General features: G+C 33.8%; 2 protein-coding genes across 3 annotated transcripts; both read right to left on the bottom strand.

The window, feature by feature from the left end:
- Nucleotides 1-523: 523 nt before the first annotated feature.
- rdgB (retinal degeneration B) lies at nt 524-11,703 on the bottom strand. The gene is made up of 19 exons (XM_018537515.1): nt 11,507-11,703; nt 10,181-10,517; nt 9,373-9,512; nt 9,150-9,267; nt 7,664-8,096; nt 6,590-6,753; nt 6,356-6,364; nt 5,147-5,239; nt 4,766-4,951; nt 4,346-4,508; nt 3,874-4,272; nt 3,408-3,682; nt 3,139-3,291; nt 2,748-3,010; nt 2,551-2,659; nt 2,204-2,360; nt 1,791-1,940; nt 1,252-1,432; nt 524-802 (listed from the first exon to the last, which is right to left on the bottom strand). The coding sequence occupies exons 1-19, from the start codon at nt 11,582-11,584 to the stop codon at nt 524-526; spliced, it is 3,687 nt and encodes a 1,228-aa protein (XP_018393017.1). The 5' UTR covers nt 11,585-11,703.
- A 5,110-nt stretch (nt 11,704-16,813) lies between these two features.
- On the bottom strand, nt 16,814-22,967 carry LOC108772059 (cytochrome c oxidase subunit 6A1, mitochondrial). 2 transcript variants are annotated; one of them, XM_018537513.1, is made up of 4 exons: nt 22,945-22,967; nt 20,256-20,619; nt 19,221-19,384; nt 16,814-17,078 (listed from the first exon to the last, which is right to left on the bottom strand). In XM_018537513.1, the coding sequence occupies exons 2-4, from the start codon at nt 20,503-20,505 to the stop codon at nt 16,959-16,961; spliced, it is 534 nt and encodes a 177-aa protein (XP_018393015.1). In that variant the 5' UTR covers nt 20,506-20,619; nt 22,945-22,967; the 3' UTR covers nt 16,814-16,958. The 2 variants fall into 2 exon arrangements, with proteins under 2 accessions (XP_018393015.1, XP_018393016.1); XM_018537514.1 differs by having other exon boundaries at nt 19,227-19,384.
- Between the last annotated feature and the right edge of the window lie 3,763 nt (nt 22,968-26,730).

Raw genomic sequence — 26,730 nt, 5'->3', positions numbered from 1 at the left:
GGTTGAGAGGATAAACTCGCTCTCGCAAAGATGCTGAAACTACATCTTTCCCTTGTAGCTTCGAAAGTCAGTTGCACCAATGTTAACAAATTGAATAGTTCTTTTGAAGAAGATCGATAGAATTTTTCCTCCTTCTTCTAATTACAGTAAACTGTTATACATAGAAAAAACGAATTATTAATGATTAATTATAAATTAGTATTATTTTTAACACAATAACCGGTTGTAGAGAATAGTACAGAAAAGCTTTCTGATATCTGTATTACTGTGAAAAAAAAAATTATAATAAAAAAAACTAAGTGTCGTCAGAATAAGCAGAAGTGGTTGGTAATATTAATCGGTGGTTGAACATCCACAATCACAGGTGCAATTGATTCCGGAACAATTATTGCAGTAAATGCATAACTACAACGTTTTCAGCGTAACGAACGACAACAGAATCTGACAAAAAAGATATTTGATCCTTGCGAAGCGTGGGAAGATTATTTATTACAATATTGCCGGAATGTATCATTAGAAAAACTTACCTTCGTCGTCGCAGAGATGCATTCTGTCCTGGTAAGACGAATTGACCTCTGGGGATCACCATACGTGCATTACCCTGAGCAGGCCGCGAACCCCCGTGTGCTTGCAGTATGCTCAAATGAGCGGCATACCCATCGTATAGTATTGTCGCCATAGTTTGATGCTTCTTGGATACTTTGCCGATGATGAAGATCTGGCTCGGTTTGAGACTTACCGCCGTGTATACATTAATATCTTTCTCGCTGCCATACGCCTGATGGATTATCATACCATGTTCCTACATCCAATTGATCATTATTAATTCAATTGTCAAAATTGTATCGTGTAGATTAAAGAAATATGGAGTTAATTGATCATAATTTAATCTGTATTCGTTCTAATTGTAAGACGTAAAAAAAATTATTATATTTTCTCAATTTTGGATTGAAAAAAATATTTTAAAATGAGTATATTTGTAACGTTATATAGAATGCATATTTTTATCGGTTGTCAGTGTCCAACTGCAATCTCACAATAAACCGGTTCTCTATCATCGTTACAGATTTATTTATTTAAAAGCATTTAATTTAATAATAATTTATTTGTAGATTTATTTGTTTATTAAAAAATTAATAATATTCACCGTCTAAGAATTGATCCTCTATGAGTTTAATCGATTTATAGTTCTATTATTAGTTATATATGCTAACTACATATGTATATAATCACAGCAAGCTTCGCACAAACCTTCACAAGCTTATTCAAATAGGCGGCTTTGTGGGCGAGTGGATCCCTGGACAGGCCGTCGGCAAATGAGACGAGACCGTGAGGAAAATTATGTTGCGACAGCCAGGAAACTACTGTCTGCTGTTGCATATCGGGTCTCGCGGTAATATAAATGATGAGGTAACCCAGTTCCTGCCAATGCCTACAAGAAATAATAGAAGAGCTTTATTCAATAATGTTCTTGCTATCTTTTTATAAAAAAAATAATTTTTGTTAAGATATATATTTTGATGTCATATAGATATAATGATATGACATCTTTTTGTTTAATAAGTCAATTTTGCATTATCACAAAAAATACTTGTAAAATTATTTCCTAATGTTGTATAGAAATCATGTTGAATAATAATAAATAAAGAATCATCAACTATAAGCATATATATATTCTGCAAAAAAAACTTTATAATAAAAATTTTTTGATATATTTTTGCATTTCACAGAAATAAAGAGATACATGCAATTCGCAAAATTCGTTCTAATTTGTCTTTATAATGAATTACCTCACAACATCGACGGCACCAGCCCAGACTTTCGGATCTTTACCACTCACAGACTTACTGGCGGCAAAAGAACCATCTATGCTAAAAACCACGCATTCAGTTTTCGGCGGTATCACAGCCATGAAAAAATCTACAGATGTATGATCTCCCCTAGAACGTAAACGCGCATGCATTCCAATTAAAAAGTTCAATTTCTCTCGCTAAATAAAAAGTTAATTTATATTAATTAAACCTTTAATTGTTTTCATTGATTTTCATCTGTATTCTAATTTTCATTCATGTAATATGAAATATTAATTTCAATCTTTTTCAACTAATGTATTGATTATAATTAATTATAATTATTGATTACAACTTTAATCCATATGAATTACCATTTATTAATATCTATTTTAAAGAGAACAATACATTACCTTACAATCATCTTTATTGGATAAAGTCCGTAACTTAACGTTTTGTCGTCTGGTATTTTATAAGTTATTCTACCATTCTTATCAGTTATCTCAGTAGAGAGGTATGTCCACTCGCCCGCCGGTGCATTTTTCATAATATGGATATCAACTTTTTCACCTGCGACATAACGATAAATATTTTCTATTTACATTTAATATCACATTTTTAACAATTGAACATTTCAACATAAAATTATTTATTATAATAATAATAAATGTATAAGTTATAGATTATATGCTAGATTTTGTTATTGATTAAATGGATTTATAAAGATTAGTTTAAAAAGTTTTTTTAATATTATTTATACCTGTTAAAGTTATCATATCAATAGGACTGTACATAAACCTAGCGACTAATATTTGTGGTACACCTTCCCTCACGATGACATCATTCGCTCTATGATTGGCAGCAACATTCTAAAATATATCAATGTAAGCAATGCAGCTAAAGAATTTTAAAATAGCTAAGATTAAAAATTCAATTCAAGTTAATAAAGGAATAAACCTTAATTTTAACGGAGGTACGCTTTTTATTCCATTTTTCTCTGGGTTGACCTGGACGGAAGCAAGTGAGATCTTTTTCCTCGTTGCCGAGCAATGGTGCATCGACTCTGCCCAATTGCCTCAAAATAAACGCGATCACATCCGGAGACTCCCAATAACTAGCGTGGAAGATATGCGGCAAGGCGTTCGTAGGAAAATTAGTGAGACCTTCTGGACAATAGAGCGCATAATCTAGTCTTTTAGTACCCCACCATTTTTGCATCACTGGAATAAGATAATAAACGTTTCAGCCTATTTCAATATATTATATACAATAAGCTTTCCAAATAAAAAAAAACTGAATTTGAAACTCGAACTTTTAAATAAATCTTCGAACCATAATTTCTACTTACGGGCAGATACTGCCTGTAAAGGAACATTATCGATAATGCCTGACATTGTACTTTGAAGTGATATATCGGATAATCTTCTTAAATGCGACATTTGAAAATTGGGAACATTTAATCCATCAGCGTATAGTTGCGGATTGGTCTGGATAGTCTCCACTGAAATTAAGTTTAAAATCTGTGTTAAAATTTTTTCCTAATTTTGCTACAAATCTTAAAAGGTAAAAAATGCAACTTCCGTTTCTAATCTTTATTTATAATCTTAATATACTTACGCAAGTGATAAGGTTGGCCATTGCCAAGCGGATATTTTCCATATTCAGCAATGTTAACCGGCGCAATCAAGGAAAATCTCGCTGAGATCAAAGGTTCTAATCTCGCGGCCACAGGTTCCGTAGGATGAAATAGATTATATACTTGGTTGACTAACGGCCTGGGTATAAAACTATTCCTATCGTTCGATGCGGTGATCTTTCTATAAGCGAGAACTAGTGCAAGCGGACTGCCGAACATAAAAAAGTCACCTACTTCGAAGTCCAGCTTGTTGTCACTGCAAATGACATATTAATAAAAATTAATTAAGATTTTCATAATTATGAGTCAATTCTACTGGTGTATAATGCATTATGAATAAATTCACACACAACAGATCGTACTAAATTATTAGTTTCCCTTTTATCTTATTTTCTTAGCTTTATTTATCGAGGTATTTGTCATTGATACAATCCTAGTTGTGCTCACCTCGTGCCAGAAGACCTTCTTCGAGGAGATGGAGCAGACAGATGCTTGCCGTCTTCATTTCCACTATTGTCGTTGCCTGGCTGACCGGTACCCTCCAGAATGCTGTTTTCGCTGCTGTGTCTTGAGTGCTGTGTCGCTCTGCACAGGGCGTCATAGGTCAAGATTGACCCCACTGAGTCGCCTACAAAGCAGATCTGTCCGCTGAAACCTTTACCCTCATCACTCTTAATGAAGTCATGGTACACTTGGTTAGCACTCATCACCACACGCGACACTGTGTCTTGATATTCAGAGCTCGAGCTCGCTAAAAGTGGAATCGCGCCGATCGGAATGGTATCGTGCGTCACTTGCGGAGCGTCCATGCACGAAGGCGACATATCGAAGCTGTATGGACTGAGGCTACACAATGAAATTATAAAATTATATTAACATCCATGAATAATTCGAATATAAAAAAAATAGATGATATTACCTTGACAAAATGCCCAAGCCTTCAGTGCATATGGAAGGACAGGCGACGAATTTAATGGATACATGGCCGACCATGCTAGGATAATGCTGCCTCATAATGGATTCAAAAGCTCCGCGGAATGTCGTTATATCTGACTTTTTTGCCGTTAAATCGACATTCGCGTCTGAAACACAAAAATGTGATTTTGGCTCAATACATGCTATATGCATATACCATAATCTTCTTGATTTTTTTCCATATGAATAAAATAAAAAATATAGAGAAAATAAAAATTCCGTGTCACTGAACAATTATATATAATAAAGAAAATATATAAATATACATATACAAAATAAAAATCTATAATTTTCATAAATAAAACAAACTTAGAGCTTGTGAATCATATAAATTGAACAAAAGAGCTTTTATTACTCTAGTTACCTAAAACACTGCCACCGTGTATTACAATAATTAAAACAGTAATTTTGCACGGTTGATGCGTAGGAGAATGTTGTGGAGATGCTGGACACGACACGTCGATGCTGGCCGACGTGCTGATCTGCAGTCTCTTACTGTTTCGTTCATTGGTGATACGTTGCAGATAAGAAGGCGAAAATATTGTATCCTCTGAAAATAAAAAAAGGATCCTCATTGTTATCCTTTTAATAATTTAAATTTGTTTTACGTTTTACCATATTTCAAAAATGGAAATAATTTAGTTATTTAGTACCTACAATACATGGTAAATAATGCGACGCAAGCAAGCTTAGTAATATTTATTACATTTATGCTACAAGGATAGTTTTTAAAATAAATATTAACCTTGCTCGTTTACCGCAGATGGTGTCCGCACGGTCGTATCCTCCCCTTCTGCTAGAAGATCCAAAGAACTCCATTTAGCTAATGAAGAGCTATCTTCAAAGTCCTCTGCGTAATCAGAAACGTTAACACTGCTTATGCAATGTGCTTTTTTCCAGATTAATCAAATATATTTTGAAACAGGACTCGCAATAATACATGAATCAAAATTATAAAATATAGTATTTCAAAGAACATGATCTCACAACAACAATAATAATTTTAACAATATTTATCTAATAATTTATAACGCAAATAAAAATTTAATTGCAATGATATAAATTATTCAAATTCTAGATTATATAATGTATATATATATATATATTTTGATCGTTTCGCATATATTACTCCATCTAATGCAATACCTATGTGAAACTCTACCTAATGTAAGCAAAACGAATTAATTTTCGTTAACACTAATCTGTTAAGTCTCTTTACTACGTAGCCATGCTGCCGCATGCCGCATGTGAGCTTTCGCGGATTCTCATGCTCGAGTCTAATCTTAGTCGCATGTCACGCTGAAAGATGCAAATATTGTATGTGCCAAACAGCTCGATTTATTGCATCGTCTACGCGTATTTTAAGGCCATTCTTTAGTTCTGTAGAAATGACGTGTGTGTGAGACGGCTCTCTTTTTTTTCTTTCTTTTCCCTTTTTTTCTTCTTTTTTCTCTCTTCGTAACTTATCTCGCTTATTACTTAATCACTCTACGTGTCCTACCTTTGCGTATAACAGGTATAATGAACCCAGCTGCAGTATGGGGGTGCGACATAAAAAACAAAGAGGATACACATAAAAACGCAGCACATGCTGTTGTTTCTACTTGAGTTATCAATGCATTGTTGCAAGACACACTTCTTTCGCATGATTCATAAGAATGAACAAAGAACATCCTTATAAGACTTATCAGTATTAATATCGTCAGATTACAGAAAATATTTTATATTTCAAAAGAAATTACACCTATATAATACAGAAACATCTTGAATGAAGAATATCAGATATCTTCAAATAATACAATATCTAAAGAATTCAATAAATATTTTCTCGAAAATTTTCTCAACATTATTACTTATTCTATATTAATTAATTTTGGAATTAATGGCTTTTGATATTAATTTTGATAATAATAATAAATATTCGATAGTGCTTTAGACTTTTTAAAATATTCACTATTTGTCTCTTAAATAATAATATCCTTTTCTTAAATTAATCAGATTCGACATTTATAAGGTCATTATTGTTAAATTTTTTTGTTGATTTATTAAGACTCATTTATGTGTACAATGGAAAGCAGCGTGTCATAGAATTATCATCTTGCTATCATTTATTACGAGTTGTGTTAATGCGTTTTTTCTAGATTATCACAGGCATGCAATACATATGCATGCGTCGCAATAATCTTACCCTGACAATCGAAGAACTCGTCGTCGCTGCCGGATTCGGATTCCCTGACGATGCTTTCCAGCCTCCAATTTGCAAGCTGGATGTCGAAGTTTTTGTTCGAATTTGGCGAATGTACGGGTATGTTCTTTGTCCACTTCTTCCTGGTCTTTTCACTGGCCGTATTTCTACAACGTAATTTACTTTTGGTTCAATTAATTTGTTAATACATTATTGACCGGAGACTATTAGCTCATCTTTTGTAACTAAACGTTACTGACTGATGATAAGTTTTCTCGTCTACATGTTCAGATTTAATCGTGCGAAATTGTTAGAACTTAAAATCGATAAAGTTGTCATTATAGTATTCATGATTGTATTTATCCTTCACTTTTTATTGTAGTTTATTTTTTCAAACTTTTGATACATTACAAACGAAATTTTATATGTTTGTATGAAAAATAATAGGTCGACAGGCTATTAATCTCTGCAAAACGTTCGGTCAATAATGTACAATTAATTCAATTGCGTGTCAAATCGAATCTAATAAATCGTATCTGCATTAATAATATCATTATTAATTATTATTCTATTATTATCTAGAATTTTACCTAGTTTTTTATTATTTATTTAGTTCTTTACGATAGTCTCAGTCAAAGCTACAAACTACTAATATCACAATTATCGTCACAATTATTCGCTATTATCTTAGAATTTTAAGAAAATATAATAACTGGTATTCTCTCTCTCATAGTCATTCTTATTTCCAGACCGTCTTAAGTATTTCTTAAGATGCTACCACGATTTTGTGATTGGTTGACATCTTACGATTTACAGTTAAGTCCTAAATATAAGATCTGACAATGAATACTAGTCAATAAAAGTAATATTATCTGGTATATACATAATGACGACATAAGCAAATTTTATCATAAATTACATGCCTTATAGGTAATAGATAAAATATTAAATAAGTACGACGAATAATTTTTCATAAATCTTTTTAAGAATAAAATCTTGATTGCGGAAGATTTAAGTTGATTCACCAGCGCAACTGTCGGCATTTTGCGCAAAACAAATAGGGCAGAATAATCTTACTTGATCTCATCCAAATCGATCGGCGAGTCCTCGGGACTAATCTCGCCCTCGGAACTGGCCGCTGTATTAATGATGGGAATATCGGACGGCTTCCTGACGGACGGCGAACTCTGCACTTCTTCGTTCTTCTCGATACTGCCCAGGGTGGCCGCTAGCGTCTTGGCTACCGCTGACTCCTCCGACGTCATCGTCGCGTTCGCTGGTGTCGCTATTGCCGTCGTGATCGACGTCGTTGTCGTTGTCGCCGTCGCGCTCACTTTCCGAGTCTCGCCGTCCTCGAGCTCGTCCTCCGAGTCACCGAGACCCATCTTCCGCTGCAGCGCCAATTGTGTCTGCCGCTCGATCTCCCTGATATCCTCCATCGTCAGACCGTTCCACTCGTCCTGCCAAGCCCAGGCCTGCCTGTGCGCCCGCACCATAGTCTTCCGCAGAGCTGGAATCGACCTTAATACGTCTCACGCACGGCCGACCGGGTGCACCGGTTAAAATTAACCCTTTCGATCACGACCTCTTGTACATTACGGGAAGAAAGAAGCTATTCCAGTATCAGCAAATGGCAACGTCCGATATCGCGAATATAAAAATAATAGCACGAATTGATAATAAAATAACTTATAATTCTGTTAATTATTCAAGACGAGATAATTTTCTACGTTAAAAAATTTATTTTTATTTTTCGGATGCTTCAACTTTGATTAGCGAGTAAAGATCAGCTAAGTATCTAAATTAAAGTATAAAAAAAATATTGGAGATAATAATAGATTTGGAATTCTAATATAACATAGCAATTTAATATTCGCATGATTAGTTTTTAATTTAAAATAATCTAAATTAAAAGATTTTTAATGAAACAGTGATATTCATGATCGAAAGAGTTAACCCTTTAGTTGCCGGGCTCTTTGCATAAAAATTGATATCATGTTAAATTTTTGGCAAACTCTAACTAAAGCGTCGTTATTAAAAAAAAAAAAAAAAAAAAAACAATGTACCGCCGAATACTTTAGAGTGCAAATTCTTCCTTTCAGTTGCTTTTTTAGTAAATATAAATTTTGTACTCTATCTTTTAATACTGTTTGCTTCCTAATATTTAACTTTAAATATCATTCTGTACAAATTCAAAATGTTTCTACACTCGCACAATGTTGTAAAAATTCTTTTTGACTCGTTAATTCCGACAAAATGAACAACTGACAGACACTCTGTGTATACCGAACGTGTGAATTCTTAGTTCACGTTACGAAGGAGAACGCGTATTCAACTGGTGAGGTTTTCAATTTTATTTCAGTTCTATGACACAAAAAAAAGAGCATGCGATATCTTTACTCAGAATTTTCAAAAAGATTGATTCCATTTCTAGAAAATAATCTTTCCAAAATTGATCCGCAATAAGAAGAAGAAACGATTCCGTTCGAGATAAAAATGTCAAAATACCCGGCATCCAAAGGGCAAGATAGGGGCAAAGAGGTGAACACGTAACGGTACTAACCTACGTCGTGTATGAACTTTTCTAATTTCGTTTGCATGCCCCAATAATGGAACTCTACTCGGCATAGCTTGTACGCGCACATTAGTGACTTTCCCGACGACGTTGGCTGTTGCTTTCCCTAGCGAGAGAATCGCTAATGTATCAACGGTGAAACTACTTAAGCGGATAGGTGTAAAATATTTCAAAAGAAATAGAGAAAGAGTGAAAAATAGGGGATGTATACTTCCACATCGGCCCAATAATCCTCCAGCCATGTATCCTCCAACGGACCTCTTCCGGTCTTCTCCGACACGTATAGCTTGGGGTCCTCCTCCTTCACATAGTCGGCCCCATATGGCTGATCCTTGACAATGTCGATTATGTCTTGGGAACAGATTATCGCGGAGTCAATCGGAGTAAATATGACACCGTATTAGATATTTCTTAATTATTAAAGTCAATAAATCGCTTATTGCCTTATTAAAGTAAAAGATCCCTTTAATACACGAAGAATCATTAACACATTTCGTGCCGCGTCAGTTTTATTTTTGTATATGTTTATTATAGTTATTAATAAATAATATGTATTTTATAGTATTGTAGTTAAAAAAAGTATAAAAATTATTATTAAAAAGCTCAAAATATCAATATTACGTCATACGTTATAATTATTACCCACGCACGACACAAAAGTTCATTTATAATTTCGTTTCTTTTTATATAGTCAAAATGTCAAACGGCTTGAATGGGATATCCGGTGACCTACACGGCACGGAACGTGTTAACTGATCCGAATTCAAACAGACAGAAACAAACGATGAATATTCGTCTATACACAAAATCGTACACAATTTGCAGCAAATAGTTTTATAGAGAAATCTATTTGAAAAATATTGCGAGATTCGTCCTATTGTTACAACGGACATTTAGTTAATAAAGTTTCCAGTATTTTTGTTTTCAGATTCAATCAGGATTCTACACTTTTGACTTTTTGAAGCTGTTAAATGGCACGTCATTCCATCTAATCTAATCTACTCTAATCTCCTCTTTACCCACGATCCTGTTCCTGTAATCACTGCCGGTGAGATTGAAAACGTTTTCCTGGTGGCCATCGTCCGGAAAGTAGTAAGTTTCAATCTCGACGGAGAACTTTCCCACAAATGGGCATGTGTAGCGGGTCTTGGTGTACGGATAGGCGTTCCATGCTTCCTCCTTGGCGATCAACGCCGACTTGGGCAAGAGACTTTTGAACCAGCCCGGCAGGTGACTGCCCACGTGATAGATTTTGTGTGTGTACTGCCCGTTACCGCCTGGTCCGTTGCTGTACGGTTCGTTCTCGATTATTTCCACGCCGCTACCGGCACCCTTGCTCTCTTCCCGAGATTTTTTCTGCACGAGTAACACAGAGTGAACGGTTATTGATCACTAAGGAGTATTCATCGTCGACTATAAAATCTTTATCGATGAAAAAACAGTCGCTGTTGCACAGGCATCCTCGCAGTAAGGACGCAAATAGAAAAAAAAAACAAAAAATAAGAAGAAAGGATAAGATAGAGATGCGCATGCAAAATAACTACAAGAGACAATAAACGTAATGTAACGTCGACGATATCGGACGGCGAAGGTTTCAATGTATGACGCGTTTTATGAGAGAAATTAATTTACATTAGAATTAGTATTGTGATTAGTAATAATATACAATTTATTACGGCTAATATACATCAAGAAGAATTGACAACTAGTATTCAATATAAATCTATATCATGAAATCAAACGTACACAAATAAACTCAGCAGAAAATAGACAAATCAAAATAAATCAACTTCTAAAAAAAGAAATCAGAGGTTCCGTCTAAAATAAAGTCTCTGTAATTCACGCCTAGTTTTTGTAGATCGTAGAAACTAAATGTTTATAAATTCATTTAAAATGTGTAAAATATAAATAAATATCAATTAATAATAGATAAATCAATTTATCTTCTTTTGATTTGTGTGTTATCTTTAACAAAGAATATTTTCTTGATAATAATCTTAAATGTATAGTTTCTACAAATTTAAAAAAACTTATTATTATATATACTCAAAAATTTATTTCTTTTTAAAGAATATCATTAATCGAAGAAGTGTATTTACGTATATAATAAGCTAATTAAATTTGTTTTAATTTAATAATCTTGATGATTGAAGTATTAAACCCCACTAGAAGATTAAGAATATATTTTGAATAAATTTGCTGTGATGCTTTGTGATGAACTTTTGATAGGTTATGGATATACGAAGTTTTTTGAAATACTTGAAATAAATAATTATTATACTTGCACGCAGTATGTATTTTTCTGCGTGTGTTGGTGCGACTGGCAATATAATTGGAATAATTACCGCTATCATGTACAGCTGAGCGATTCGATATTCCTCTACCGTGAGAGGCAACGGTATGCGATACTCCTTGATCAACATTTTGTCGGAGCCTGTCCTCCTGTATCACCCATTCATCTTCGCAAAGTGCATCTCCCCTTCAGAGATACTGGACGTCGCCGCGTTCGACGTCTTCGCGACATCTCGAGAGGTTTTTCTCGCCGAGGATCACGAGTGATGTCTCCATTTTGCGTCGTCAAGTATAATCTTCTGCAAGGAAGGAAGAAGATATCTCCATATCCCGTTACATCGAACGATCTGAATTTAAAGTACTCGAGCGCTACGATTACTTCACGGATAGTATTCGAGAACGTTTCGATTTCACCCGCTCATATCGCATAATAACGATCTTGATGCAATGCAATCTCGAGGATAGTAGAACTCGCTTGAAAAAAGGCACCGACGGAAAGTAAATAGGTAAAAGGAAAAATAAAAGGCAAACACGAAAGAAAATAATTTCTTCTTCAAGAAAGTTACGCGGTTTACAAGTTTCCTTGATGCATCATTAAATGCCAACGTTTCATAAACATTGCGGTTTACTTCATCAGGGTGAGAAGCAGTTCTCCGATGAAGTGAACTGTAGTGTTCACGTTGGCATTTAATGATATATATAATATTAAGATACGGAAATAAACTTTCTTGAAGAAAACATCCGTGGAAGCCTCAAAAGTATTAACAATAATTTCTTCTATTATCTACATCGAGGAAAATGATTTATTATATTAATTAGAACTCTGGTTGAGAAAATGGATGTGAATCAAAATTTCCTAGTTACATCTTACAATTAATATAATAGAATTCTGATTATGATATAATCAGAATTCTGAATGTAATACAATCAAAATTTTCCGGTTTGTCTATTTTCAAACACTTTTCTCAGTGTATTATAACAAACATCGTACTGGATGACAATTCGACAATAATATTGACATATTGATAAATACTGCCGATGAAACAATCGTGTAACAAAAGTGTGTTCTTTCAACTGTGAGAAACTGGGTTGCATAATTAAAGCATAGTTTAGAAATGAGAATGAGGCATGCGACTTTAATTACGAAATAAACTCGTCTATCAAATTTAATTACCAAATAAACTTGTTTGTTTAAAAAAATATATATAAAATGCAGAAAATTAATAGGCGTCAAGAATTTCTATTATTATACTCGAGCTGTACACTGCTAAAATTTTTTTGATTAATTATTCTTTGATAGCTCGTCTTGATTGCATGATACGTTGTGGCGAACGCTATAACCACGTCGATTGTATCGCAAGCTGCTGCTCGAGCTCAGCGATACGTAAATATCGCATCCTTTTTGACGCGAATGTTTACTGTGGCGGAAATATTCGTAGTTCCGGTGCTTAATCATAGCTAAAAGTAGCCATTAATAATCAACGCGTACACTGTAAAGCCGTGTCTAAAATATAAAAGATTTAAGTTTGCGTAACTAGGTTATTTTATCAATGCATTTAGTAAATAGTGCCTATTTATGCAAATAATATACTATATGCAACAATATATCACTATTATATAAATGAATATTGCCTTAGTTCATAAATGATTTGCTAAGCAACATAATAATTGATTGCGTGCAGCATTGAATAATAAAAAAGTAATGTTTATACATATTATATTTCCAATGCTAAATCGAGAACTGTTAATTACATTGTCAACAGTCACATAAATTATCATATAATTCCAATGTTATTTTCTTTATTTAAAATAATATGTATACCACATCCTGAGATAAACGTATCTAAAAAATATCACTGCATTTCAAGTACTATTTGTACAAATTTGAAACAGAAAGACAATTCGCTAATAATTTAACACTCCAAAGCTGATATCACATTTTAATTCGTTCTCCATCGTCCATCGTTATTCCTAATTTTGCTGAAAAAATATTGCTTTATGAAAATTGCCAATACCATCGATTTCCAGCGAATAATTCACGACAGGAAGCAACCGCGTTCTCGCATCCAGACAGAAGCAATAAACAAAACGATACGCAAAATGTTTATTTATACGCGAGCCAGCCCCTGCGTGCGAAATTAGCAGCCGGCAATTACGCGGTACAGATCGACTCGCTGTAAAATTCGTATTCTGTATTCATGAAACGAGCGCTTCTGCAAACACATACCCACGCACGCACACACATACATACATCCACCCACGAACGAAATTGCAAACTTTAATCGCCATGCTGTGAGTTCCGTACAAATGCACGTTTACTCTGTGCGAGCAAAAGAGCGGCAGATGTCAATGATAACGCCGGACGTACCATTCACGACACACCAACGCGCGGCGCAGTTTCCGGAGTAGATACTTTCGGATTTTTACATCTTGCCCGTGTCCCGATTACAGTTTGCTGCGTGGAAGTAAAATGCACGGAGTCTGGACGCGAGAATACGCGTGTCACTCCGTTACTCCAATTTGAAGAAATTTCCAATTACGTCCGCTGAACGATAATTGATCCTTTAATCTTTAAATTCGTCGCTTCACTCAAACGTGAAAAATTGTAAAGGGAATTTAATTTGTGTAGCTTCCGCACGCGAATTTCAATGAACAGATTTTTATTTCTACTTTAAAAACAATTTTTTATTAAATCATTTTAATCATACATGAAAAAATAATTTAATAAAAAATAACTTATAATGCAAACGTATAACTATACTTTTATATAATATTTATAACATTTTCAGAAATAAAGCGTTAAAATTATTATTAATCAAAACAAAATTGGTAATTTGATTAAAAATAAATAGTTAGATTATTGTAGTTAATAAATAAATAGTAAGGAAAAAGACTAAAAAGTCTTAGTATATATAATTCCTTTAAATATAAATTATTTTTCAAATCGCGATGACACAGTATACTAAATTTTTCATAAATGTATTCACAAAGAAAACTTAATATTCTTAATTTATATTAACAATAAATTAATGTACATTATCGTGTCATGTTTATTACGATCCTTTTCGAAAGTGAGAAGAATATACTGTCACTTTTCGCAAACGTAACGTAACGATGTAAACTCACGAATGTTTTTAAATCTCAATATCAAAGAAAATAAAGAGAGATACATAAAAATCATACGCGTTGCAATCAATTAAGAAGCATATTCATGCACTAATGCACTTCTCTTTGTGCTGTGTGAGCTCACGTTAATTCGATTAAGAGGAAGGAGCGTACGAAAGCATTTGACAAAAAAGGCGGGCGGTCTAAATTACCGATAAAAGGGTTAAACAATGACGTCAAATAATGCAAATGATGTCACAGCGGCGACGGCGGGGACGCGATTGAAGGGGGGTAAGCGAGACAGCTCGACGACGGGATCAAATGACAGCGAAAGATACACACACACAAACACACACACACCACACGTACACATGACACGCGATCACGACGACGCGTCGCTACCGACTGACGGCGGAAGCGGAGGAAAGGCTGCTCGATTGGCGACGCGATCGCACGCGCGACTCGTCGAACCCGCGAAATCGCTGCCGGCCAATCGGAGCTCGTACCTGGCGACCCGACGAGCCCGCGGGCAGGGCCGTAAATTAAACGGCGCCAATGAACAAACATGTATTTTATAACAAAGAGCTCGCACGCGTACACTATCGTAGTTTACGCACGTCACATAGTTAAAAGGATTTACATATTGATGATCCAGTTGGCAATTACCTCTTTTCTCTCTCAATTATGAAAAATTTAAAAGGTTCGTTTATGTACTATACTATGAGAATAACAGGATCTTTGTTTAGGGGTAAGATACGTAGATCCTTTGAATTCTGCATTTGCATGCTTTTACATCTCGCACGATATATTACCAGTGCACTTTTATACCGTAATGTATGATATAAAAGTGTATACTGGTATACTACATAATATCTAGCTCGTATAAGAACGAATGAAATATTGCAAAAGCAATTTGTTGAAGAATTCTCCATGAGGGATCGCCTCTCTCGCGATCGCGTATAATGACATTGAAAAGATTAATCCGAAAGATTATCAAGATTCATCTCCACGTGAAAGACAATCGACACATTTACAGATCTCGTATGCGCGTCTCCGAAATGAAGTGCCGTGACGATTCAAGCTGAAAGATAACTACGCCCGTTATCTACGTGGCGGATATAGGTATGTGAGATCTCACCGGAGATCGTTTCCAGATAATGGAGACGTGATACCGGAGATTGTTGTTAGATAATAGAAATGTGACGCCGGGGTGGTTAACTCGCCACTGCCCGGACAACCACCGTCCTCCGCCGCCACCCCGGTCTATTGATCGCTCACGAACGACCAAGAAGGCGCGAGACCAGCTGCGCCACTCGCGCGCCGGCGAACTCCCGCGAGAAGGCGAGACCGAAAGCGGCGTCGCGACGCCGCGACACCGGCGTGCGAGTCTCGTCTCCGTCGGAGTCATCTTAACCCTTTTGGGACATCTGTCATGTAATTCGGCGTGAGATATCTTTTGAAAATATCTCGCACTTTTCGACACCTGTTTCGAGCATAAGTTTCCCCGAAGGATTCCACAAGTGTATATTACAGAAAGATATTCTATTGCTAAGAAAAAGTGATCACTCAATTTACTTTTGAGTAACGATTATCTTTAACGAAGAATATTTTCGATAATATTAAAATATACTTATTACAAATTTTAAAAAAACATTCATTATTATATATGTTTAAAACAAGAACTTATTTTCTTTTAAAGAATATTATAAAACCGATCGAAGAAAGACGGACTTCGTATAATAAGCAGTTTGTTTTAATTTAATAATCTATTTTGAATACATTTGATGCTTGTGATGGACTTTCATAATAAATTTGCGGAATATGAATTTTTGAAATACTTAAAATAAATAATTACTTTGCGTATGCAGTATGTAATTTTCTGTGTACATCTTTTGTGAAATCTCAAAATTGTGTAAAGAATCGTTATTTCTCAATTCTTTTACAAGCTTAAATTCAATAGACTAAAACGATCTGTAAAACATAACTTGATGCTGGAAGACAAAATATAACATAAGAGAAACAATTTTAACAAAGCGTCACTCTTTAGGAATTTTTTTTATTTAAACTTTTATACAGCAATTTCAAACTTACTTCCGTAATAATTTCAAATAAATAAATATCAAATCGTAAGTAATGAATGAACTGCAATCACTTTACACAACCAAGGATCTTACTTCAATTAAAATTTAATATTTCACATGTAATACTTCTCTCTCTCTCTCTCTCTCTCTCTCTCTCTCTCTCTCTCTCTCTCTCTCTCTCTCTCTCTTTTTCGCTGTAGCGACAAGAAACGATTAAAAATTAAAACGACCGCCGCGTGTCGAGCAGACCAGCCGTCATATTCGTCTCACCGCTATTTTCAGCTGCCACTAGCAGGACCAAGTTATTCCCACGCTTCTACTAATTGCCCGCCTTCTTGGGTATTGCATTCGGATCTTCGACTTCATAACCATGCGGCGGTATTGGGTTTTTCACGGGATTATGGAAGAACGAGTGATTGCCATCGCCCCAAGGAAATGGCTGTTGAAAGAGAAAAGGAAGCTATAAATGCAGATCTCTCAGCATTTTACACATCCAATATTTAGAAAATTTTTTAAGTAGATTCGATTAAGATTAATCTACTATCTATTGCGTGAAGAGATGCTTCTGCGAGAGATGAGCAATCATCAATTTTACAGTTTCTTGATTTCTAGGTAAATAAACAAATAATTTTGTCTCGAGTCTTTAAAAAAGATGCACGCCATTAAAAGAGATGTAATAAAACTGAAATATGATTCTGTTTGAATCCAAAAATTCAGGAAAAAATGAAATTTTCCTTAATTGTTCTTTCTTTTGCGAATTTTACGAGATACCACTGAAAACAGAATCAGATTGCTTTTAATTTGTTGTCTGTCAATTGGAATTCTGGTTGAAAATGGACAAATTAAAATTTTGTAATTAAATCTATGATATAATTCCAGTTCAGGTAATCAGAATTCCAATTGACATAGTCAATATTTTATGATTCGTTTATTTTCAACCAGAAATTTTTTTTAACGGAGGAAAAATTATAGTGAAATTTATTGTATAGGCAAACTAGAATAAGGTCAGTAGAATCGTGGGTCTTCGTTAGTCGATAACACTGTCCCCCAACACAATTTTTTGTAACACGAATGCAAGTCATTTTCGACGAATCTTTGCCTTCTGGATATAAATTTATTGATAAAACTTAACTAGCGCTTCAAAATGTTGAGAAAAGTGGCGTCAAAAAGGTAAAAAATAATAGTTTTGAGAATTTTCATGACGTTGTAGCATTGGTATCAAATTTTTTTCTAAATTTTATTAATACCAAGCAAAAGAATTAATTTTTAACTTTAACCCTTGTGTACACAACCAACTTTTTACCATTAAAGTTAACGTTATTAATCCCTTCCTTACAAAAAAAATTCTTAAAAATTTTTAACTGCACCATTTGCTAAAAATTGAGTTAAATAACGACGATCCGGACGTCCCAAGCGAAATTTTAATTTTCAATCCACTATATGCAAACCGTGTACTTACATGTACCGTGGTGAGTACCCGGGTACTCGGTTGTGTACACAAGGGTTAAAATGCATTTTAATTTATTTCGATGTGATTTTTCATTTCCAAAATAAAACAATTTAAAAAATAGTTCTTTTCTTGTATAATACATGTATCTACTGCATATATACATATATGTCTCGAAAACGAAAAATCATATCGAGACGAATTTAATATTAAAAGTTGATATTTTTTCGTGACATTAATAAAATTTAGAAAAAAGTAGTACCAATGTGTGCGTGCGTGTGTGTTACAACGCGCGTCATGAAACTCTTAAATTGATATTTTTTATTTTTGTTTTTTAACCCCATTTTTCTCAAAACTGTGACTAGTCAAATTTTGTTAATGAATTCGTATTCGACAAGTTAGAAATGACTATTGACATTTATGTTGCAAAAAAAAGGTAAAATTTTGTCGGACAGTATAACTGAAACCACAAAAAAAATAAGTTTATATAGCTGTTAAAGATATATAATACTACCTACGGCGATAAGTTATGATTAAAAAAGGACTTAAATTCCAAAATACAATTATCATCTTACAAAATTGAAAAAAATATGGATACAAATTTTTTAGACAGTTGTATTGAATATTTGAAGAATAATATTTTCAAAGTAGAGGTTGATCAAATTTGCTTTCATTGTGAATCAAAAGTAAAAAAGCAAATTATATATATATTTTATGTTCATCTTTATGTTTAATTAATTTAATTGGTAATATAAATTCTATGAAAACAGTGCCATCTTGTGATATCATGTAATTTAATGACACATTAATTATACGTCACATTCATCTTCATTTAATCAACTTAATTGAATGCAATAATAAATTTTGTGAGCAATCTGCAATACAATCACTCTGCAATTAATCTACAATGATTTTATAAATTTATATACAAAATACAACTGCTTGGATTTTTATCAATGATTAAACTTTCGTTGATGAAGAAAAAGAGAGAGAGAGAATCAACCTTAAAATTTGTCATAATCATAAAACTGTACGAAATCCACACGAGAATATAAGTTTGCGCAACCGGATAGTAACAGTAGAAAGATTTCTTAAGTCTTATTTCTCTTGACACTTTTAACAAATGGGGCCAACCAGAACCTTAGTCCGACGATACATGTACGGGAGATCCTCGAACGGTTCCCTCGGCTGCTTCGCTTTTTCTTGCTGCCGTGCATAAGTAAACGCTGACATAATCACGACGAGTGGTAATGCAACGCATAGGGTTAGCATACGCCAAAACAAGAGCTTACGTGGATCTGCGCACACAATCGATCATATTGTTATTTACATGCGATTGTTAATAATGCATATCGCTAGGAATTCCACGCCGAAATTAAATTGCATTGCACTCGACATCTCTCTTAATGATAAATTCAATTTGTACCAAATTCTCAATCCATAAAATATTTCTCCTGATGAACGTGTAATATCGAAATAAAGAACGGAATATTAAAATAAAGCAAATTTAATTTGATTTCAAATTATTACTGATAATATTAATTAAGTATATTCAAATTTTGTTTTAATCTGCAGGAAAAATCGAGAAAAATACAAATTTGATTAAAGTATAATATTCAATAACTGTTTCCTTCTACATCATATATTATATTTAATTTATGTATTAAAAAAAAAACAATTAAATTATCTTTCATATATTTATACACGTAATAAAACGAAATGTGTACCAAATAGTTTAAACTCAAAGATTTATTTTCTAGAGCAACACATTTTGTCCTTTTGCATTTTTCTGTACATGAAAAAAATGGTTTTACTGAAGTATCTAAAAAAATTTAGCTAGATACAGATCTGAAAGGAATTTTATCTGAAGCATCAAAATAATTATGAGACACTCAAACTCTAATCGCTGGAATATTAAAACTTCTTGCAGCATTAACGCACAATTATTTCGATGGCAACAAAATTATTTTCAGACATAGCTTAAATATTTAAACACTTCAGCGAAATCATTTTTTTTCCATATATATAGCTTCCCATTTGTTGCGATCATCGTTCGCATTTCTAATTTCAAGTCATCTAAATCTCGGCGCCGCAGAATTCCTAGTGCGCCAAGTTGTAAATTTATCGGGAAAGTTCGAGAGATACGCGTGGAGGAATTTCCAACGTTACCGGCGTGCGTGTAAAAAGGTGATGCCCGGGAGCGAGGAGGACGACACGATGGTCTCCACGGCGGAGGGCACGGTGGGCAGGGAGGCTCGCAGTAAGGATCATCATCCATCGGCGAGGAGCACGGATCCGTTTCTGGCATGGTTCGCGAATCGCAGCCTTTCGATCTCTCGAACATGTCGAGCTTTCGTCGGAAATATCGGGAAGTTAGGCACCGTAAATCGGACGGTCTCCAAATACGAACGAACGACATCGTTCAACGGATGTTACGCGTCTCGTGTGTATCGCCTTACGTATCCTCTTGGCTGCGTATTCGGATTCTCTCAAGGGAAATTCGAGATGAAAGGCGCAATCGAGACCTAAGGATCTTTAACCATAGGAAGATTTTTTCGTTTGAAGTTACCGTCATGATTATTTTGCGATAGTCGATTGACTTGCATAGTTTAGGAGCATAAAAGTGGCTGCATTCAGCTGTTCAGTAGAACGTTTATTTGCAACTGTCGAAAATTTTCTTCGCGCTGATTGGATTATACTTTTAGATCTACTAAGAGAAACGGCCCTATCTCAGCAAACAATCATAAAACGGTTGCAAAACTGTTATGTCTTGCTGAACGCAGCCATTGAGTAGTGAATTTACTGAAAATCCAATATGAACCATGTACGAATCATAAACGTAATCAAAAATAAGATAGGTATAGGTAATACAATATTTCCGTGAATTGATTGTTCTAATATGATATTAAGTCTGTCGCGTTACTTATATATATTATATATAAAGTACCCAAAAATGTTTGCACTTAAAATGAGATAAATATATATTCCGACGTCGAAAAGAGAGAAAGCGAAGAGATTACAGAAGTACAAAAAGTTCTTCTAAAATACAAAAAGTACAATTAACAGACCTATTATTTTCTTCTATCACGAAGTCTGTTCGCGTTGTTTGTACTTTTTGTACTCAGCATTTTCGCTTTCTCTTTCTTCAATGTCCGAATCATTTATCTTCTTTAAGAAGAAAAATTTTTGAAGATTTCCAACAACACAAACAGACTTATGGACGTAATAAGAATAAACTGCGCATTCCTATATGAAATTGTCGCTATCAGTTTAGAAAGAGTGAGGTAGATTGAATTCTTTTTCTTTCTCTCTAAAGTATCGAGTTGAAAGGAGATGTTGTTATGTTCAATTACTTCTAACGGAGCAGAAAGATGCTAAAAGATCAGGGAATGCGCAGTTTATCCTTATTAGGTACGAATGAATAACTAATGCCCGCTCCACACACCAAGATAGATTAATTTTTAATCTCAGTTTAACTTATTCCTTATTTTTTGCTATAGTTCGTGGAAAGAATAGATTGAAGATAAAAGTTAATCTACTTACATTGGTGGAAACGAGTATAACTAAAAAATCCTGAATATTTTTTTATACGTAAGAACGAAAATTTTAAATATAAAGTCTATGAAAAATAGGAAATAAACTTGGATTTGTGGTATTCTCGGATTGGGTAATATAACACCCGACATTGCTTGCGAAACCCTAAAAGCAACGGCTCGATACTCTTTGTTGCGGCAACGCCTAACGAGACGTCGAAGAAAATGTGTTCGTTTAATCCCTCCGGAAGATGAGATTAATGGAGTGCACTTAAACATGAAGACGTCGCGAACGGATGCGTCACGTGATAAACGGGAACATCGTTTAATCCGCATTTTATCGATACGCCACTGTGTCTGGACCAGATGGAAGCTGGTAAACAGTCCGCATCTGCCTATTCCCTTACAATTCCCGCGGAAAATATATATTTTCATATTTGCCTCTCGCAACTGCACATATTCCTCTTCGATCAAATGTTTCTTGGAAGCTCGGTCGCGATCATTTTTCAAAACAACTTTATCTGAACATAATAATAACACTTGTTATTATGCATCAGAGTTGATCTGATGAAGATAAAATACAAAATTATATACAATTATTATATTTTATGATAATACATTATAGTTGTAATCAAATTTAATTGTATAATATAATTATAAAATGATCGATGTTGTTTTATGATAATTCAATAACAAATATATATAATAATATACAATTATTATATAATGCAAAATATTACGGCAAAAAAAAGTTCTGTTCAAATTATAAATCTAATATAAACATGTAAAATAAAGTTTGTATATACAATATTTATACAGGGTTCTCTAAAGAAACGAGAGAGATAATTTAGGCCTGTGCATATAGATACCTAAATTTAGTTCTAGTCGCAATATCCGGCACCACCCACCAAGAAATTCTATTTGGCCTTCCATTCCCATAAAGACTGAATATCGAGCGAACGAAGGAAAATAAAATTGTTTGCGAGCCGACGACAAAGAGCTCGGGGCTTCAATTTCTGCCTCGGATCTTTCGCGTGGCATTTAATTACGCTTCTCGGATGTCGCGAGTATTTGTCTTTTCACTTCGCGGCCGACGAATGGGAAATTTTCAGAATTCGATGGAATTGTAATGTCACCGGTTTGACCTTTAGAGCAGCTTGTCGGGTATTCCGGTACGATATTAATACAATAATTGTGCGAAAATATCAAAGGCTCCGAGCATCGATCACGGTGAATCGTTAAGATTATTATTAACCCCGACAGACATGGGAGTTTTTTTGCTGATAAAATAAGAACGCCCACTCTGAACTTATTTGCACGTTTACCAGAAATGTGTTGGCCATCGATTATGCGCCTTTTTTATAAGACTTTCCGTTCCCTGGGCGCATTTGTTATAATGTTGACCTATATACGCAGAGAGATTTACGATACTTATTCGATTAAACTTCGTAAACTTGATTTTCGACGAAATGGAAATCCATCATGAATTATGCATGGTTTCCTCCCCGTTGACGCCTTGTCGACGTTTATTTGTTTTATTGATAAATATGTATGAATGTGTGTCCCAAATTGGAACGTATTATTATTGATCTTGAAATTATTTCATTGATCCATGTTAATATTTTTTAAACAGACATTCGAAATATTATTCTACTTGTTTGCTTTCTCGCAGATGATAGCGTACCCAAGGAGCGCCAACGCGCGTATATGCGATTTTAATTCGCGTTGAGATTCAAAACCGTTATTAATAAATCTGTTTTATCAATTTTTTCAAACAAGTATATTTCTAACTTTACAGATTTAAAAGTCCTTCTCCATAATTAAAGAATAAATGATAATATAGTTCAATTAACCGATCTTTATGCCAAAAACGGAAAAAAGTTAGAAAATTACGATTTAGTTACCGACTTTTAACGTCGACTCGTAACAATGTTTGCTTTATACATATACGAGTTTTATACTTTGTACATATAAAACAATCTTAATTGGACTAGAGATTATGTGAACAAACATAACGTTGAGAATAATGGAAAACATCATTTTGACAAATAACGTCAGCTTTTTTAATTAAGTTGTTCTATTTGATTAACCAACCAAAAAGAAGAATGTTACTATAATAGACCGACTGAAGAATTTATACGCTTCAAACATTTAAATTTTGTAGCATCAAGTAGACCGTGGTTAATCCATAAGCACTCGTACGATTTCTTTTATGTAAGTGTTCGCGTGGGGATCAAATTAATCCACATGAATGATTTGAATTTATTTACATTTTTTCTATATAAGCAGAATTTTCTATTTTTCTTTATTTTTAAAATAATTATAAAACTGCGAGATACATATGTGTTGGTTTTTCAATATAAAATAATATCTTTTAAGCATTACAAATTAAAAGTACGTATTTCAAAAATATTTTAAGAAATATTTCTACGTAACATACTTTAGTAAGTAAATGTAAAGCACTTTGATGCAGTGCTTATTACGAGCGTGATGCTATATTAATATACTTTAAACTAAAAATAGCTGTGATTAAAATTATTAAGAGCAAGCCCTCACTTTTTTATTGGTAGCAAGTTAGAGTGATATTTTAAAAAAGTAATATTTTTTTCCTAAGATAAGTACCTATTTACTATAAACTTACGTAATATTCATGTAATTTTTCAAACTGATCAACATAATAAACAGTCTTACTAATTAATTATCTTTATTCGTATTTTTGCATCAACGTGTAGGCGCACCTTATTGTTAGTCTTCTATTAAAGTTTACATAGGCTCAAGCATAAACTTTCGCACAATGCATACAATACACAAGAGAATCTATCAATTAAATACTTGGATCTTTTCCTATTGTTTCATATAGAAAGAAAGGATTTGGTTGATTCTCTTGTATGTTATGTGTTATGCATTATGCAAAAAAAATCTGTGCTTGCCGCTTAAATAAGTTGATGTAATTTAATTCGGCTTCTCAATAAGCGTAGATGCACTTTTTCAAATACGTTGCCATAAAGTACATACATGAAATGCGCATATAATATAGAACAAATGTGCGCTTTAAATGTGCATTTACAATCCGCTTTTAATGCGGATTTAAAAGTACTTTTAAAGCGCATTATACGCGCATTGGCGATCCTTGGGTATTACTCCTGTGAACGAGCAGAGACAATGCTACCACATTCGCACGGGGCTGCTTTCCCGGGAAACGGGGATACGTCGATGTGACTTGCGCGGCAACCTTTGACATTTCAGAAGGGCGGGTCGAAGTTTCCTTTTCACCCTCCGAGAGTAGACACGGTATGACCCAACATCCGGCCGAAATATGTACGACGCATAAAAGATCTACGTATTAATTTGCTGCATTACAAATGAGTTTTTGCCACATAAAAGCTTATGACCTTGATGTTTGTCAATCTCCATTTTTTTTTTTTTTTCATATCCCTGATCTTTTCCAGTAGTTAAACGTAATGCATCCTCCTATCCCCCTTAATTGTGTTTTCGTCACAGTGACGATTTATTTTGCAAATAAAAATACACGCAAATCGCGCAAAGTGCTTAAGTACCACGATATAAAAAGTATATAAATGTCTCCTTTGCCATTAGAATTCTCTATAAACGACTTGTATTGCTTCATTGTAATATGAAGATGTTTACATCTAATTGCAGCGTAAAAGAGATTTCTGTTTTGCTTTATTCTTCCTTGAAATCAAATATATAGAAAGCTTCATAGTGTTTGACAAAATAACGATTCCTTTTTAACGAAAAGTAAGAAACAAATTAAAATTTGTATCATATTTTTCATACTTTTTAAAATGTTACTATTAAATAATTAAGAATTATGGTAATTACCCTAAAATTTAATAACAACAAACGCACCTATCAAGATACTTGAAGTAAGATCTGCTCAAAATTAATTCCAAAATATGATTTTGTTATTTATGTATTTATAAATCTTGATTTATTGTTTTACATTTATCATCACTAAAATATTATCTATACTTTTAAGGCAAATGTTAGCTATATTCAATATACTTGTTAAAATAAGGTTTTAATTTTTAGAGAGATGTATTATTCGTGCGTCAAATGTACGGCGTATTATGTATCTATCAAATATTGTATCTTATACATATAGCTATAAAATATAAGAGAACTCATTACAACATGTGCATATGATATAAATTCATTATATACCGAGGATATATTTTATTAAATCATATATATCGTGTGATGTATTCAACAGTTTGCAGAATCAAGAGATCGTTAAAAAAAAATATGCAAAACAATAGATTCAGAGAGCTGGAAAGTTTCATGAGAACAAAGTTCTGGAAATAGGAAGAAAAATTCTGAATACGCGTATACATCCAAGGAATTAAAGATTTAAGTAAAAAAACTGGAAAGTATAAAATCAAGTTAACAACTTATTAGAAAAGTTCTTAAAATAAAAAAAAGTTCATAGAGGCGAAGCTCTACGAAGCAATATTAAGCAAATTTATATTAATCTATAAATTTATAGAGACTTTTGGTCAATGAGAGATAAACGATGAATAATTTTTCGAGATTTTTTTCTTTTCAATTCTAATGCATGGTTAATCTTAAATGCATCTTGTGATTTTACGATTGATTTATTCTCGTCACGTATTTATATTAACCCGTAAGAGAGAGTTCTCGTTTCCAAGCACGGACGCTGTCGGAAAACAAATCGAGCACGTTTCTTGAGTCTCAATTTCTAATTATTGTAGATCATAATATAGTAGTGGACATATGCGGTTTATCATAGTCCATCATGACCATCATTCAGCTGCGCAAACCTAATTGCGTCGCTCGGCACGCGAGATTCTCCGAGGCCACATTATATATATGGCACATCTCCATTAACCGCAATATAACAACAGGCTTCCCAGATCGCATAATTAAACAGACGGAATGAATAATTGAACTACTAAAGTAGTGCTTTTTCTTCAATTAGCTTTCGCTGTAAGCATTTCCATCATTAAAAGTTCATGAGCGATTTTTTCTTGACAAGCAGATATAAAATTATTTCTTTCTTTTATATATTTATTTGTTTTAATAAATAGAACATTTTTTTAATAGAACTTTTTTAAGATAATAGAAAAAAA

Source organism: Cyphomyrmex costatus, unplaced genomic scaffold (assembly GCF_001594065.2).
Source record: "Cyphomyrmex costatus isolate MS0001 unplaced genomic scaffold, Ccosl1.0 scaffold175, whole genome shotgun sequence".
Classification (NCBI taxonomy): domain Eukaryota; kingdom Metazoa; phylum Arthropoda; class Insecta; order Hymenoptera; family Formicidae; genus Cyphomyrmex; species Cyphomyrmex costatus.
The sequence above is the reverse complement of the archived record's forward strand: the minus strand, read 5'-3'. Positions and strand labels throughout refer to the sequence as shown.

Bases quoted from the DNA above. Each gene is read 5' to 3' on its own strand.
- rdgB (XM_018537515.1), bottom strand. From the start codon at position 11,584: ATGTTGATCAAGGAGTATCGCATACCGTTGCCTCTCACGGTAGAGGAA. The intron at 2,660-2,747 runs GTTTATTCCTTT...GATATATTTTAG, and splicing joins GTACCTCCGTTAAAATTAAG to AATGTTGCTGCCAATCATAG. The intron at 1,941-2,203 runs GTAATGTATTGT...TTTACGTTCTAG, and splicing joins CCAATAAAGATGATTGTAAG to GGGAGATCATACATCTGTAG.
- LOC108772059 (XM_018537513.1), bottom strand. From the start codon at position 20,505: ATGTCGTTCGTTCGTATTTGGAGACCGTCCGATTTACGGTGCCTAACT. The intron at 19,385-20,255 runs GTAACGTTGGAA...TTGTGTGCGCAG, and splicing joins ACCTTTTTACACGCACGCCG to ATCCACGTAAGCTCTTGTTT. The intron at 17,079-19,220 runs GTTGGCCCCATT...CTCTTTCAACAG, and splicing joins ATCGTCGGACTAAGGTTCTG to CCATTTCCTTGGGGCGATGG.